An 18506-nucleotide genomic window follows, 5' to 3' on the forward strand; every position below is an offset into this window, starting at 1 on the left:
GAACACGAGCTAGAATCCACAAAATGGCGTGGAATCTAGCTATCTGAAATATTATTAAAAAAATCCGAAATATCAAAACAGAATTAGTCAAAACTTACCCAAGCGAATTGTCGGCCGAACGTTGCACAGATTACTCGCTTTGGAAAGCTACGAAATCGATCAAACGTTTCATCTTACAAGCACCGCCACTTAAGGATATGCAAGGAAAATGGATCAAAGACAATCAAAGTAAAGCTGATCTCTATGCAGATTACTTAGCTGACATTTTCCCACCCAACTCAGGAGAAGAAAATAAACAATCGCTCACTAGTGCTCCAATACAAGACAGATAAATTATAATTTTTATAGTCACAGTCAAAGAAGTACAAAAATTATAAGATTCGATATCAACCTGAATAAAGCATTGAAGGAGCTACTAAAAAAAGCTGTAGTACAGGTCACCAATATCCTTAACGCAGTATTTTGATTCAAATATGTACCACAAATGTAAAAGACCGCAGAAATAATCATGACCCTCTAAGCCAGAAAAAGAGTGCTCTCCAAATTATTAGAACAACTTTTTCTAAAAAAAAATCACAACATAATAGAAGAAAGAAAGATAATAACCCACCATCAATTTGGATTCAGACAAAACCAATCAACAATCGATCAAGTCCACCAAATAACAGTCTGTCTTTCTCGACGTCTCCCAAGCATTCGACACTAGCATGATAAACTGAACCTCAAAATTCGTAAAGCGCTTCCGGCTAATTATGCATCTATATTTAAATCATACCTTGAAGACAACTATTCAGAAATAAATAAGATCATTAACAAAGAATTAAAAAGCTTTTTATTAATTTATATTACACTATTTGAGATAAAACCAGACGTTTCACGGCTTAAACATGGGGTAATACCGAACAATTGTTTATATTATTATGATTCAAACATGTTCCAGTTTCCTTTGTTTATAATTTAATTTGTTTCAATTTTGTCTCTGAGAATGGCTTGATTTTATTTTGAATTTTCGTGAAGCGGTATTTACGAACATACTTCAGCTTCTACTGTCAAGACTGTCAGATAAGAGGTTCTTCGAATCTGCCGCAGGTTCTCAAACCTCTTTATCCACATTGTGTTCATCATAACCGACATTCAAAATGGGCACCGTTTATGCCAAGGTACGTGAATATCCACTTAATAGGTCAATTGTTATTTGTTACACAACACAAAATATAGGTTATGTTTGTGCCAAATTTTAAACGTAACAAACATCAGTAGATCATAACTATTTATACAATATGTTCAAATCAATATTAATCTAATAATTTACTAATTTAATATTAAGTAATTGAAAATGATTTTATAATGGAGAACAAAAAATATATGCATATATAATATATACAAATTTAATAAATATGTAGTCAGTACTTATCTTTTATATATAATAAAATAGTTATTCATATTTTAGTATATTTTTATTATTTCAGTTATTAAAATCTTTATTATTTTATTAATTCAACATTTTTCAATGATAATTATCGCTTTTATCTATAAATTGCATATAAAAATGTACTAATATAATAAAGTTTGTGTCAGTAATTATATCAAACAACCAAATATATTTTGACTATTTGGTGTTTTGTCATAATTTATAAAACAATCCTTAAGAACCGTTGACGAAAATTTGCGTCCTTTCTACAAATATTAATCCTAATCAAAAAGAAAATTTGTGCTTATATGATACTTAATTTTTACTTTAAAGGAAGATTTTTTAATCTTTTGACTTCCGAGAAGTGATAATTGTTTTTGCGTTTTTCCATTGACCAAAATTTGGTTTGAATATACTTTGATCAACTCTTTTACGTTAGAATTCCACGGTATCGGTAAGGATAGCAATCATATTTTTCAAACATAGTGTAATATCAAAATGCAGACAAACTATGGAGCAATATGTGAGATACGATGTCTGTCTGTACTTATTGTTCCGCTTATTTTCTCCTGAGAAATGAGTTGGCTTAATTTCTATTATTTTGGACTTAACTTAATGATAGTTCTAAAATTGTAATTAAATAACCCCCCTCCCCAAATCACATCTCTGGAATTTTGATAACAAAATAAAAATTACTGTTATTGATATTTTTCCTGGCAGATAAAGTGAATCTTTAATTTACCAACAAACTACTTGTTTTTTTTTGTTTGTTTTGTTTGTTTTGATTTCTACATTATGACTAATTAACCTTTTAATTGCTGAAATCATATATATCGACTTTCGCTAATTTAGCAATAAATTCCGAATCTGAAGTCATCATTAAAAAAATAACTGGATACATTTTAAATATACTGTAAGATATTTACTTCGGGGATAAATTATATTTTTGTTCCAAATATATTTTTTTTAATGCTATTTAGATGATAATCCCAAAAGGTTTGGCAATCAAAAGGTTATTTAAACTTGTATTTGTATATGCTAAAAAAACAATTCAATTTAAGACATAATTTTGATCTAGTCTCATATTAAAATAATGCTTAATAATATATTAATAAATAAAAAAATAAGTCATTGATTTCTTGTTGAAAATGGACGGACTAAAAATATACCAGTGCCTTTTATAATCAACCTTAATAAATTTCAGGAAAAGCCGTTCGAAGAACCGAGTAACTTCCGAGATTCATCTAACCGATCAAGACCCATCGCACCTCAAAAGATATCACTTGCGAAAGCCAGCGTAAATATACTGATTTAAAATCATCAATAATTGCTACTCTCTTATTAATCAGATTGTTTATTAATTTTTAGGCGAGAGTCGACAAAATCAACATTGACGGAATAGCTAGGACTAAAAACGATGTCGTCGAGGCGTGTCTCAACGACTTATTCAAAGCTACAAATTTCGAGGAGGTCCTCATCAAAGCGGATAAAGTAAGTACGAGAGATATTCGCGAAAGTAAAGATAAAATAAGATTTCATTATAATATTTCCCACGCTGCTTTTAGGTTAAAAGTAAATTGGACGCTTTGGGATGTTTTTCTAATGTTGGAATATTCATTGATGTGTCTAAAGGTCCAAAAGCCACTGCAGATGGTTATGAGGTTTGTCAATTTACATGTACAGTATTTTTAATGGAATCTGTATCAATCCATGTTGTGTATTATTTATAGGTAACATTCCATGTCGAGGAATTGAAACGTGTGACTGGTGGGGTAAATACGACCGTTGGAAATAATAACTCCGGATCACTAGTGATTGGTAATGTTTGTTTTTAGTCTGATAAATAAATCACTTAATTTTAATAATATTTTTTATTAAAAACTAGGACTGAAAGTTCCAAATATTGCCGGCAGAGGAGAACGAATCCAATGCGAGTACAGTCGCGGCTTTCATCGATTTTCAAATTTCTCAGTCGCACTCTCAAAACCGTTTCCATATAAAAAATACGAGCCTGTGTGAGTCTCGGTTCATAAATGCTTCACACCTAATTCAGATTTTATTATAATTGCCATATTTGTTTCTCTTCAGCGTGAGCGCCAGTTTAATCCAACAAATAGGCGAATTTTCCCAATCTGGCTATAGACAGTTGGACAAAGGACTCTTGCTAGATTTAGGCTTCAGAACCACTACGAAAGCGTATCACAACATTCAATGGGAAGGACTTTTCAGAGACACAACGACTCTGAATCGTGATACCGCTTTTGCTGTGAGAGAAAGTGCAGGTGCAGGGTCTTTTTAATTTATATTTATAACTCAACAGATATTTTAATCCTTATTTCATTATAGGACCCACCATGAAATCGGCTATAAGACATATAGTGACAATTGATGGAAGGGACGATAGGATTCTACCGACCAGTGGCAGTTTATTGCAAGTGACATCAGAAATATCGGGTAAGAATGATTAATGAAATTTGATCTGCGATATATTTTTGTTTTTGAGAAGTTACATTTATAATTGTCTAAAATATCCAAATGGTTTTAACTGCTTCTAAGCAATATTCTGTTCTTCAAACACAAGTTTTATTTACATCCACTGTTAATTTAATATGTATATATTTATATATTGAGAAAATGTATAGTTTCTAAAGCACTGATAAGCATGTTCAATGAAATTAGACATAAATGATTTATTCTTTGCACTTGATAACAAAATGTATGTATCATTAATAGTAGAAAGGTTTATGGTGTCAGTTTTTATTGTATGCAAGTGTATTTTTATTTTAAATAAAAATGCAGCATATCAATTAGTTATTAACATATTAACCCTGATACATCAGTTTTTGTAGAATTGTCAATAATACCCTGATTTGATACATAGTTTTTTTTTATTTTATTGAAAATGAGATTTATATTAAGATATGATATTTATGTATTTTTCAAATATATGTTAGTATGTATTTAACCTTCCGTCGGGTGCAATATCTTAACTGCTAAGTTCGAGCGCAATGTGTTTGATGAGCACACATTCAAAAAACGTAATAAACATCTAATTTAGTTGATTTATACAACTGTCAAATGATGAACATCATTATTAAGGTTGTCAAAAGAAAAAAAAATACAAAAATTTCTGCAAAATAACATGTACAGTCTACCCCCCTATAGCGTGAAGATTAGGACTTCGTTATAAGAATACTACGTTATAGGAGACTAAGCACCCATACAAAATTTGAGTTTTTAACTATTTTGTGAATTTAACGAAATCAGCAAATCAAACTTTTTTCCCATTTGTCCTTGATTTTGCGAGTGCCAGGGGAGTCAAACGCAACAGTTTTTTGAGTTATTTTTAAAAATGCTATAATGAATAAATAATAAAAAGTAAATATTAATTATCAAACTTTTTCTGCAGTATGTTTTATTTTGTTCAAAATAAAATTTATATGATCTACTATTAAATACCGTAAATAAAGTAAAATTAGAAAATCGTAAAGTAAAAAAAGTAAAGTTTGAATATATTTTCAAAATGTTAACAGTATTAATATCTATTTCGTCATCTCCACAGAGAGGGTCTGTACCTTCTTCAGTAAAGCACCAATTGAAAACCATATTTGCATGGAATAATCAGATAGGAGTCTCGCATTTCCTGCATTTGTGATTTGTTAACCTGCTCAAACGAGTTTCACTGGTCCATATTGAGCATTGTTTTCTTCCCCTAAAAATAGAAAATAGTCTTCCCCTAAGGGGTAGGGGAAAACTATTTTCTTCTTCCTGTGAAGAAGGACGAAATATTTTCAGCCTGTTTTGGAGGTTGGTCGGCATTCCAATGGTTTTCAAACTCCTCTGGCTCAGCTCCCCAATTGTACACTCATATTATTTACTATTATAGCGAAGGTGATAATTGATTTTTATGCAAGTATTTCCAAACTATCTTAGAATTTGTCAGCATCGATTCTAAATGAGAATTCGTTTTGGTGTGACATTTATATAAACCGATTAAGGCTATTCAAAAAGATTTTTTTTTAACAAAATCTCAAACCACTAATTATTTTTTAATTATTTAATTTTGTATGGAAAGAATTATAATAACGACATCTATTAGAAGAATATACTATCTAAAATATAAATACGCGAATTTGAAAATTCTTGTCCCTGATTTAAGTAAAACTTTTCTTTTTGCCAATATTTTTTATTTTGTTATTTTTCATTGATTTAGTAAAACTTCTTTTAATACTTTTTTAATAAATTTAAAAACGTATTTAAAACATTTTTTAAAGAATATTTAAAAAAACAATAATAATAATATCTTTGATTCAAAAAATAATTCAAAAACAAAATTAAAAACTGGATTTCATATGCTATTTTTGCCAAATTGACTACGTAAAACGTAAAAATATTACAAATGTTCGATGAAGTACGATTTATAACTCTGATCAAATCGCTACTGCCTCTATTTAATATTCTGATAGAAGAAACCTCGAATTATACTATGAGATGATGACCAAACTCGTCAAAGTTTTTAATATTTTTGTAAATCACGGTTTCACAACTATTAATATATTATTTTATTTAATAAAAATGAAATAGTATATTGAAATGGTAAAATTTTGGGTTTTGACCAAAAATCACTGCTCAGCAGTTTAGAGGGGACATTGATGATGATTCATCTAAATTATAATTAAATAATAATCACTAATTCCAATCTCCCAGATACAATATAAATTTAAAAACACTATATTCCGTATAGAATAGGATTAAAACCCAGGTCTTTTAACTGATTTTTACCACTGGCTTAAAATGCTAGTTATTATGAACAAGTATCACATTATTTAAAATGATCCTTCTATGAAGCTTGGATAAATAGGAAAGAAGGCCAATTTATGACCAACAGCATTACTGTTTAACTCCACCTCGACAGAACGTCCTTGATTTTAAATCAGAAATTACTGCGTTATCCCTCAAAGAAAATCTATAAAAAATCGAATCTATTCTAAAAATATTTTTTAAAATAAATCAATTCAGTGAAATCATATCGGAATACATTTTCACCGGTAGATTATATGATTTCAACTTTTCCATACGTAGTTATATATACATGTGATGTATAAATGTTACAGTGAATGTGTATTTTTACTAGTGAAGTCAAAATACATTTTCACTAGTAGATGTATATTTCTACTAACAAAAATATAATTTAACTGATAAGCACTTTTGAAATTATATGCTGCTCTAAAATGTCTATGAAATTCAATTTGACAGTTTCGAAACGTCCATTTGTTGTTCAAATCCAAACCTAACCTGATGAAAGTTTAAAACTAATTATAGTTTTAGAACTTTTATTAGGTCAAGTCCAAAATATAAACTAAGCCAACTCATCTCTCAGGCGAAAATAAGCGGAAGAAAAAGTACAGATAGACGTCACGTCTCGCATATTGCTCCATAGTTCGCTTATACATACTTATATTACACTATGTTCTAAAAATATAGATATGAAAGTTGTGATGAAAGTGAATTCAACCCGAATTTTGATCAATAGGAGGGGGCAAAAACAATTATCACTTCTCAGAAGTCAAAAATTCACGTCAAAAGCAATAAAATTGTGTTGGCGCCGTCGACCGTGGGAACACTCGTTACCGAGCGTTTCCACTGCGATGGCGCCAGCATGATTTTATTGCTTTTGGCGTGAATTTTTGACTTCTGAGAAGTGATAATTGCTTTTTGCGTCCTCCTATTGGTCAAAATTCGGTTTATATGTACTTCATTTGATTCGCATTCACTTATTGTAAGTCGTAATATTGTTATTAAAAGTCTTAATATGAACACAAGATAACCGAGCGTTTTTACTGCGACGGCACGATTTTATTGTTTTTGCAGTGGATTCTAAACAGGGATCCCTTTTTAATTTGGCCTGAAAAATGCATGTCATTTAATGAATTACCATGAATTTTAATATAATCGAAATAATAAAAAAACGACCAACAACGTTTTTTTAATACCCACCATTTTTAATAATACACAAACTTTTGCCCCCCCTGGAAAAAGCTGAAATTATGTCCCTGTAATAAAGCATATGTACAAGAATGAAAAGTATTGTTTGTAGGCATGTATCAAATCTTTAGAATTTTTGTATTGCGGTAATTGTTGATCATGGCTTTCGAAAGAGCCATTGTTGGAACTCTCCGGTAACTAACGTTATCAATATGATTTTAGGTCTCGGTGGCAGCATGTCGTTTGTGAAAAACGATATCAACTTTCAATACAACTACACATTCTTGGATCGTTTTGTGAGTGTTTCACGTTAATATACATTAAATTTATTTAGCAATACTAACTATAATATGTTTTTATTTTTATTGCAGACGGTCCAAGCGACAGCCCAGACTGGATTACTCAATAACTTCTACGGAACGAATTTAACTGAACACTTCTACGTGGGAGGTCCTTTGAGCATAAGGGGCTTCGAAAATAGAGGAGTAGGCCCTCGCTCCGATAACAGCTCGCTTGGAAGCAATGTCAGTATAATAATATCGAATCTCGTAAATAATAACAAATGCTTTTATTTTCGGACACATACTCAATCACTTACAAATTTCAGTATCAATGTTTCGATTTAAAAAACAGCACCACCGCAGTAAGAATGGCTGCTTATTTATTTTTAGTTAGCACCGCTTTGCATTCTTTACCCGGTGTTCGTATACCATGTACATATGCGTGTTTGTGGCCTCGATTTTCGTTATTTGAACAACCTTTGTGAAATGTGACATTTTTGTTGTTGTAGTTTATCCATATTTGATCCTGCATATTTGTATTAGAGTTGACAGTTGTGATATTTGAAGATTCCGCAGTGATTATAAGATAAGTTTATGTTTTTACTCTACCTTGAAACTGAAGATTAATTTGTTAATTTTAAATATAAAATAATGACGCGTGATGCCTCTCAATACTGTTTTAATAGTAAGGAATATTTCATGATACTGTAATTACATATTACCGATTCATCTTCGGCTATATGATAAAGTGATACTCAGTTTTAAAAGTTCAATAACTCAGTATCATATTTGGCATTAACATCCAAATCAAGGTGTGAAGTAGCAAGAACGATCACTTCTTCTGTATATGTCATTATATTCTATAATATTCGCTGCATCTATAACATTAAAAGCATTTGTGCTCGGCCTCAAAGATGAAACAGTGCTCAAACCTTTTTCAAAGATGGTAGCAGTATTGCTTTTTCATATCACTGGAAGATTAGCTTTGTTCTGTTTTCTTAAATCTAGCATTCTCGGATCGATAGATCAGAAGTGGCTTCAATTTGCAACGTCTTCGTATCAAAGATCGAGTTGCACTCTTGGGTTTGTTATGTCATCATTTGGATCAAACTTTTTGTGTTTAGAAGCAAAAACACTACCAAAGTCAACTAAAATTGCTGAAGGGTGCCTTGAAGCATTATCGAAAATTAACATCACTTTGAAATATATATTTTGAAAGTGGCCTTAGGAATGAAATAGTGTTTAAACCAGTTTTCGAAAATGGTAGCAGTAACTTTTCGTTTCTATATCGCTGCTAGATTAGCTTTGCTCTTGATTTTCTGATCGATTTAATTTGCATTCATCAAGCATCACAATTAGCCAATATTTTGCTGCTTTAAATCTACGAAAAGATTTTTTCTCGCAAGCTCTAAAAATTATTCTGTGCATCTTTTTCCAGAACTTAAAGCAATACTGTCCGTTTTTTTTCTTCAATTTTTTGGGGAAAGAAAGAGCAGCTTTTCTATTGCCGCTTCTCCAGTATCTGCAATGTTGTTCCAATTTTAGCGAAATTTAAATCTATCAGTTCAGCCATCAGTGTCTATGAAAATTCAACAACTCTAAAAAATGATCTTGGCTTTATTGTATAATACATTGAATTTGATCCACGTGGAAATATTTCACTCTAACTTAATAATCAAATGAAATTTTAATAAAGCCCCTATTTTTTAGAGGAGTCTGTGAGGTTTTCAAATAACGGTTTTATCAAATAGACGAGCATTTTTTACCTCCGGGTGAATTGTTTATTTTGTATAATTGTTTCTTACAATGGGTTTGAGCAAGGTTTATTAACAAAAAACTTAATAATTTTCAGTTAGACTTCTTAATTCAGAGTTTTTTACTTTGTAGTGGAAGACGAAGAAGTTGGTTGGTTTCTTTTTTAAAACATAATAGCGGCTGATGTAAACGGGCTTACTGAATCATTAGCAAACAATATAAAAATCTTGCTAGATAAGGCTTAAGAGTTTACTGTATCAAAAGCATCATTACATCAATTTGAGTATTACTTTTGAGAGATCATTCTATAAATCTGTGTTGTTGTTTCCTTTTTAAGATAATGTCTGTCATGGCTCACATATTAAATAATCTAATTAATATTTGTTCGTTTAAAATATCATATTTGCCGAACCACTCATTGAGTAATTTTGTGATTTTAACCAAGAAATCAGCTTATTTATATATAGATTAAACTTAGTAAAATATTTTTTTTATAAATCATTTTTTTTTTCAAAAAAATTCATGGTTTTTACTAAAAAAATTTGCAGTGTAAGATTTTGTATATAAATTATTTTTAAATCACAATAATTTTAAATGTGGCCGTATAATTCATGCAATAACGTCTCTAAGTCAAACCAAAGATTGAAATTCAGGTGACTTTAGGTGCTTTAGCTGGATCAGATTAGATGGTCAAAGAAAAGTGTTGGAGTAACTCCGCTTGGTGCTAATTTGGCTCGACAAATCAGAAGCGAAGTGGATGAAGTCTGACTTATATACCCTTATATAAAATTGAGGGAAGTCTACATCCCCTCAAGTCCCCGGCAATGATTCAGAGCAGAACCAAAATCTTTTTTATTGTCTAATACAGATTTTATTTGCCGATAGATTTGAAATAGGTAATATTGGCAACATTGTTATTTGATACCTGTTCGACTGTAACCGGACGGAACAGAACATGTTAAAAAATATATTTATAATTAATTTTATATTGGCAACTAATTATTTTATGAGTAATTAATTTCATTATTGATTGAAAGAATAAAATAAATATTTAGTAAATAATAAATTTATGATCAGAAAATAATTCAGCTTTTGATCGGTGAAATAAAATAAATGGTCCGTAAATATATTTGTTGTAGGGCAAAACATGAATGTAAGGCCAAAATGTTCCGAGCGTACGTGTCTAGGTTAGATTTGAGTTTGAACAGCAAATGGACGTTTCAAAATTTAAAATCAAACATTTATAGTAATTATGGATCATCATATATTAAATGCTGATCATTTTGTTTAAATAATGATTATTTATTTTAACACTAGATTTACGGCACCCGTCAAATTGACGGGTTTCTGATTTGATTTGTATAAGACAGTGTTTTTTCTTGGTTTTTTACGACTTTTTATATTTGAACAATGCAAATATATTAACTCTGTTTTTATTTTTGAAAATCTGGTCACTATGTACTTATTTTTAATGACACCCATCAAATTGACGGGCTTATTTCTGTAAATCTAGTGTTAATAATTGGTCACTTTTATTTTTCAACTGATCATTTATGGAATTACTTACATATCAAGTTATTAGTTGCCAATATTAAATTAATTATAAATTTATTTTTAACTTGTTTTGAATTGACAGGGTTCTGTTTTTCGCTGTTCTATTTTGCCACAGTTCTGATTCGACATATTCTGTTTATTCATGGAACGCTGTTCGACAGATATATTTAGGCAGTTTTTGTTGAAGTACTTGAAGACTTAATAAATATCCGTTTTTTATGGATGTCCACCCTTTATTTTTTAGAAAATCAATTAATTTTATGAGACCCTTTTAGCGAGTCTTTCGCGACTAATTTCGTCGCAATGTATTGAGTGGTCTCAACTAAGGAATCCAATCATGAGTTATAATTTAATTTTTTTATATGTTTATCTTAATTTATATATGTTTAATATATACTAAATAGCATTTATAAAATTTATATTGTGTTATGTAACTGCTGTTTCATTGTCATTTGTTCAATTGATAAGGATTACGAAGTGGCTGTAAATTTTTTAACGTGTAATTATTACGGAAACAAGATAAATTTTTATTGTTTCCCTAATAATTGTTGACACTGATATGATTATCGTCATAGAATAATTTGAGATTCAATACATATTTCAGTGCATCGGTTAAATTTGTTCCATTTGGATTTTAAGAGTAATTATTCAATCAATTGTTGGAATGTGCATTTCAAAATTGCATTGGTTAAGCACAAGATTGAATTACATTTTAAAACTTGTGAATAAATCTGCAATTTTCATTGAATATTACTGATAAATTCTATGAGATTTATATAGTCAAATAAAAATGGCTCCAGAATATTTTAAATTCCATTTTGTTTTACAGACTAATATATAAGAGAAAGTATTTTTATAGATGAGTACTTTTAACCATCTCAAAACCAGTGCACATTGCAATCTACAATAATTTAATTTTTGATTTATTTTCACCGGGACCTTTTGTACATCACAGTGTACACCATATTATTTCAAAATACAAAAAAATATTTTTATGCCCTTTTAATAAAAATTAAATAAAAAAAATTCATGCTCTTTTAAAGTACTTCAATAGAAATATTTTTGCATGATTCCGAGGATTGAGCTGTCTTTTTGTAAAGGACTTCAGAAACGGCGAGGTAATTACATGAGCGATGCATAACTGGTGTTCTGGTGTGACAAGTTTCCCAAGTGTATTTTAACAAAAATATTTTTCTACGAAAAATAAAAATTCTTTTTTGAGGAGGTTAAATAAAACCACGAATTTTCTCACTATTGACTACCTCGCTAATAGTGTTTTTTAGACAGAAAATATTTTCAGTTTCATCAGTGAATTAGCTTTGATAATTTTTTTACGAGGGTTGAGTTGTCTTTTTGTAAAGGATTTCAGAAACGGCGAGGTGAATTACATGAGCGATGCATAAATGGTGTTCTGGTGTGACGCTTTTGTTACAGTAAAAACTAGATTATTATTAAATGAAATACAGTGTATTTTCTTCCGTAATTCTATATAATCATTCAACATTTTAAATTTGTACAGAGACCGAATCTATTATTCTTGACAAACCCAATCCCGGAAATCATAGGTATTGTAATAGCCTATTTCTATATTTGCAAGTTGCTTACTTACATCATGGACGTCATTTGGAGAGGGGGGCAGGTAGAGGCATTTGTCCCTCCCCCTAGAATTTGCCAAAATTGGCCAGAAAAAAATTAAATACTATGAACTTTAATGGAATTAAAATATTTAAAAAACGACCACTGAAATGACATCCCTGATTCTAAACGAGAAATTATCGGGTTATTCCTCAAAGATAATTTAAAAAAACTTAATATTTTTTAAAATAAACCAATTCAGTGAAATTATATCGGAAGTCATTTTCACCGGTAGATATATATTTTTACCAGTGAAAATATAATTTATCTGGAAGGTGCTAGAAAAATTATATGATTTCAACTTTTTCATACGTAGTAATATTATATATGTATACATTTACATTCTCATCATTATTTATTTACATGCGATGTATGAAAGTGTATTTTTCGGTGAAGTATATCTTCACTAGTGAAGTCCAAATACATTTTCAGCCATGTATATTTCAACTAGCGATACATGATTTAATCGATTTAAATTATATGCTGCTCTAAAATATCTATGAAGCACAATTTGACAGTTGCGAAACGTCTATTTGCTGTTCAAACCCAAACCTAACCTAACGATTATTATAGTTTTAGAACTTTCAATAAATCAAATCCAAAATACAAACTAAGGCAACTCATCTCTCAAGTGGAAGACAGACGTCGCGTCTCGCATATTGTTCCATAGTTCGTCTGCACTATGTTTTAAAATATGATAGCTATCCTTATCGATTTTAATACGAACTTCTGATAATAAAGTAGTGGTTAAAGCATATTCAAACAGAATTTTGGTCAATAGGAGGGTGCAAAAACAATTATCGTTTCTCCTATTGGGTAAAATTCGGTTTAGATATGCTTCATTTGATTCTCACTCACTGTAAACCAAAATAATGCATGTCATTTAAAGAAATACTATGAATCTTAATGAATTGCAAATATTAAAAAGGTGACCACTGACTGGCCAACTTACCGTTCGAAAAAGCCGACTTACATGTTCTTATCTATACTTTAATTTAGTCTTATATGGTATGTTTTATAAATAAAATGATCAATAATCAGCATGTGCTAAAAATATCTCCAATGTATAATGTTTTTTTGTATTTGTTAATTGTATTATTGTGACGTACTTATCATATTTCAGTTCTATTGGGCGTCAGGTCTGCATCTGTTCTCCCCGTTGCCGTTCATCTCTGGTAGAGGCGGCATAGGAGATTATTTCAAAACTCACTTCTTCGTCAACATCGGAAACTCTCTACCGATCAGAAACGGTATATATTTTTATTTATATTCACGTATTCACTAACATTTTTCTATCACGCTTCGCCTTTAACACTCTTCATACCATTTCTGCTATCAATACTTAATTGTCGCATGCTATCGCAAGATCGTCAAAGTCCAGACATATTCAGAGCAGGCGTGAATGAAGGCTTCGAAGGTATAAATCATTTATGTCACGTCCATTTTCTTATATTTGTGTGTAAAATATGCGATGCGAGCGTGTTTTAATTTTGAACTCCATATTTTACAGTCAGCGAAGTGAACTCAAACTTAAGTCTATTGGCCAAGGATATAAGACTTACGACTGGATTAGGGATGGCTTTCAAGGTCGGAAACGTGGCCAGGTTCGAAATCAACTATTGTTTTCCGATGAGGTACTTACCGACTGATGTTCCGTCGCCCGGTCTTCAGATAGGAATTGGCGTTAATTTCTTGTAAATGTTGCTAATTATATTTTTAATATGAAATTATTTTTATTTAAAGTTGATATTTGTAGTTGATCTCATATCAAACCCATTTGTAAATTTTAAATTCAATATTTTATTTATTATACCGTTTGAATACATTTGTAGTTATTGTAATGTTTTCTCACAAGAGTGTGAAAAATAGTATTCTCTTGTTTTATAATGAGATTAAAATAAAATACTTGTTTACAAAATAATGTCTTTTAATCACATTTCATACATAAATTAATTATTTAATAATTGCGTACAGTAATACATTTCTAAACATTCATTGTTACACAATAGAGCCGATAAGAGTCAGTGCATAGAAACAAACACATACAGAATTAAAAAAAAAAATAATAGAAACAAGGCAAATATTATGATTTATTTAATAGAGCGTGTATAATTATAAATATAGTGAAAAGGACAAGATAATAATCTCGAAAATAACAAATCAACACCGCTCTGTGCACTCATGCATACGGGTACCGCCCCTCGGGGCGACCGACCAATTAAAGGGCAGAAATTAAAAAAATAAAATTAGAACACGCACAATACAATATCTGAGCCTTTTAATTTAAATGTAATATAAAAAGAAGGAAGCAGCAGAAGCATCGCCATTGATATATTTGTACAATAATATACAAGTATCAAAAACAGAGCTACAACATCCAATTAAATATCAGACAGAAAGGACGTAAATTGGTTTTATAAAGCGCATATGTACATACATACATACATACATCAAACAAAATGTATTTAGGGCGACTGCATGATTACAGACTGTTATTTTACTACCCAGTCCATTGTGCGAAACAAAGATTGAATCGCGTTACGTGCGTTTTTTTTTTAGGAAGTGTGCGTTTTTTAACATTTTTTTTGCACGAGCTAAAATTTGTCTGCCTTTTTGTATTTTTCGAGCAAAAAGGGGAGATCCTTTCAAACGCGACGTGCGCAAATCGAGAGGGGGTGACGAATATAAAACGAAGAACAGATGATGATATGGGGTGCCTTTTCGAGATTTTATATCGAAACGAGTTTCGGCAACGTTGGCCACTCTGAGAGTCATCGAGTCGATTCGATTCGATTCCATTCGCACCGCAGGGTTGTAATGTAAGAAAAACTGAAAAGTACTACCACTACAACGGACAGAGAGACAAAAGGGGAGACGCTGAAATGAAAAACAAATAAAAAATCGACACCAACACACCCTATAACGAACGAATAAACAATAGTGCCACCCTTGGCCCTCGAAAATTTCACATACATATATACGATAAAGGGTGGGAGTAGTTCTCTCCACATCTGCGACCGGATTTGATGAGTTATTCGACGGCTAGGAAAGTTAGCAGGCTGTACAGTAGTCGCCTTAAAATGTTGTAATACTCTACTATACAACCTACTACCTCAACCAGACGCCGAAATATTCTTCTCTGTGCTGTCGTCGTCGTCGATTTGCTTCTTTCTTCTTTCTTCTTGGCGAAATACAGCGAGACATCCCTCACAACTGTACCTCGTATAACCGAGCTTGTGAAGGTAATGTCAATTCCTATGTCAAAATGGACACAAGTTCGGATCTACGGGTTGCAGTGATCGGGAAAAACCTAAATAGAAAAGAAAAAAAAAGTTTCTTGAAATAGGTCTTCAGTCTTCTTAAACGCAGTGATGTCTCCCCCTTGAACTTGGCCAGAAAAATGCATGTCATTTAATGATATTTTTTTTATTAACGGAATTAAGGAGGTACGAATATCATTTAAAAAATAAGTAAGGGTTGTTGGGAATCAGCCGTACCAAATATGCTACAATATGGCAAAGAATGACATTTAATTTAAACTATTTTTTAATTATTATGATATAATAAAATAAAATCATACACGATTCGTTTTTACCATTAGTTTTTAGTATAATAATTCAAGATACGCTTAACATATAGTCCAACATTGCATTTTATGCATCTGGCAGGGCACTATTCAAAGCCCACATCTTGTTCGGTTACTTTTGTTCTATAACCTAATGATGTTTACCATCATATCTTGCCTCAATCGTCAGTGAAGATAGCCTGCTTATATGTTTCTATAATAGCTGTTACAATACATATCCATTATTTCTGATAAGCAACCAAGCCTTTCAATGCAGTGTAAAATGAGGCATGTACCACTTCTTCCTACAGATTTATTCTGATCTGATCGATCTACTCCTCCCATATTTGATTGTATTGATGGATCAGTTGAGGTTGTGAAACAGTGTTTAATGGGTTTATTCCAATGGCATTCAAACAAACTAAAACCCTACTATTTAAAAAAATAAATACAATAACTACAAAACACATAAGCTACTATAAATAAAACCCTATTGTTATCATGCTACTTACATATTATTATGTCATCACTGACAGGGTAGTAGTAGAATATTTCTCTTTCGCCATTTTATTGTCAAGTAAGGGACACTTCCTAGATTTATTTTCTCTAATAGTTTCAGTGACTCGTATATTTATGTAATTATGACCAGAGGAAACCCCATAAAAAGAATTGTCTATGAAATTCAAAAAGTTTGTCAATATAGTCACTTGGGTATATTGAGTGAAAAAACGACTACTTGTGATTCTTAAGTATATAAATTGTTTCATTCAAAGTTTCATTTGAGATAGTATGAATCCATGTAAATTAAATCACTAGAAATAAATTAAACGCGATCGAATTATTGAATTGATTGAATAAAATATTCGGGTCTTGAAAAAAGATATATAAAAACATAACACGAACATCACAAAAAATTGTGACGCACGCCTGTTTTTAAGATAAGCGTTAAACGATAATAAAGCGTGGGCCTTTCCAACATTTTGTTTATTAATAACGAATTCTGTGAATTTCGGTTATAGTACACACGCCGATAAACATTTTATTCACATGTTTTTCGAAGGCGTAAAAGCATTTTTTTGTTGTTGAAAAGAAGCGTCTCGAAACAAAATAAAGACGCCTAAAGGACCGTGGATTTTGGAGCATCATCTGTGTTATTCAAATATACAAATTACTTCATTTTAAGATCGTCTATACGAATATTCATATACTAAAATCTAAAAAAACTCGAATCAATCGTGAAAATATTTTTTTAAATAAGTAATTTCTAGGAAATCATATTGGAATATATTTTTACCAGTGAAAATATAATTTATCTGGCAGGTGCTAGTAAAAATAAATTATTTCAATTTTACAATACGTAGTAATATATACATTTACATTCTCATCATTATTTATTTACATGCGATGTATAAATGTTGCAGTGAATGTGTGTTTTTATTTTTTAAATTATATTTTCACTAGTAGATACATAATTAGCATACAGATACATTAGCGAAAATATTATTTAACTGATTGAAATTATACGCTGCTCTAAAATGTTTATGAATTGCAATTTGACAGTTACGAAACGTTCATTTGCTGTTCAAACCCAAACCTAACCTAATGGAAGTTTATTATAGTTTGAGTCCAAAATACAAACTAAGCCAACAATATGCGGAATAAAACGTACAGATAGACGTCGCGTCTCGCATATTGCTCCATAGTTTGCCTGCACTTATTACACTATGTTTTAAAAATATGATAGCTATTCTTACAGATATTACTACGGACTGCTGATATGAAAGGATTGGTTCAAGTATATTCAAACTGAATTTTGGTCAATAGGAGGGCGCAAAAACAATTATCACTTCTCAGAAGTCAAAAATTCACGTCAAAAGCAATAAAATCGTGTCGGCGCCGTCGCAGTGGGAACGCTCGGTAACGATCGTTTCCACTGCGACGGCAACGGCACGATTTTATTGCTTTTGACGTGGATTTTTGACTTCTGTGAAGGGATAATTGTTTTTTGCGATCTCCTATTGGTCAAAATTCGGTTTATATGTACTTCATTCACTTATTGTAAGTCATAATATTGCTATAAAAAGTTCTAAATGAACGCTATATAACTAAGCATTTTCACTGCTTTTGTCGTGGATTTTTGACTTTTGAGAATGGTCAGAATTCAGTTTATAATATATATGCTTCATTCGATTCTCATTTATTGTAAGTCGTAATATGATTATAAACTGTCTTAATATGAACGCTAGATAACCGATTGTTACCACTGCGACGGCACGAATTCATTGCTTTTGGCGTAAATTACCCTTTGAGTTTGGCAAGA

The 18506-nt window shown here is 31.0% G+C and overlaps 1 protein-coding gene across 2 annotated transcripts; it reads left to right on the forward strand.

The window, feature by feature from the left end:
* The first annotated feature begins 1027 nt into the window (after nucleotides 1-1027).
* Nucleotides 1028-14539, forward strand: LOC148229128 (sorting and assembly machinery component 50 homolog). Of its 2 annotated transcripts, XM_088197455.1 has the most exons (13): nucleotides 1028-1160; nucleotides 2616-2708; nucleotides 2780-2902; nucleotides 2977-3072; nucleotides 3142-3229; nucleotides 3297-3426; nucleotides 3500-3693; nucleotides 3758-3865; nucleotides 7619-7692; nucleotides 7768-7920; nucleotides 8004-8039; nucleotides 13745-13871; nucleotides 14132-14539. In XM_088197455.1, the coding sequence occupies exons 1-13, from the start codon at nucleotides 1140-1142 to the stop codon at nucleotides 14317-14319; spliced, it is 1431 nt and encodes a 476-aa protein (XP_088053581.1). In that variant the 5' UTR covers nucleotides 1028-1139; the 3' UTR covers nucleotides 14320-14539. The 2 variants fall into 2 exon arrangements, with proteins under 2 accessions (XP_088053581.1, XP_088053582.1); XM_088197456.1 differs by lacking the exon at nucleotides 8004-8039.
* The last annotated feature ends 3967 nt before the right edge of the window (nucleotides 14540-18506 follow it).

The sequence above is a fragment of the Plectrocnemia conspersa genome, unplaced genomic scaffold (genome assembly GCF_051122295.1).
Source record: "Plectrocnemia conspersa isolate PC_06_02 unplaced genomic scaffold, ASM5112229v1 ptg000011l, whole genome shotgun sequence".
Lineage (NCBI taxonomy): Eukaryota > Metazoa > Arthropoda > Insecta > Trichoptera > Polycentropodidae > Plectrocnemia > Plectrocnemia conspersa.

Bases quoted from the DNA above. Each gene is read 5' to 3' on its own strand.
- LOC148229128 (XM_088197455.1), top strand. From the start codon at position 1,140: ATGGGCACCGTTTATGCCAAG. The intron at 1,161-2,615 runs GTACGTGAATAT...AATAAATTTCAG, and splicing joins TGGGCACCGTTTATGCCAAG to GAAAAGCCGTTCGAAGAACC. The intron at 8,040-13,744 runs GTAAGAATGGCT...ATCATATTTCAG, and splicing joins TAAAAAACAGCACCACCGCA to TTCTATTGGGCGTCAGGTCT.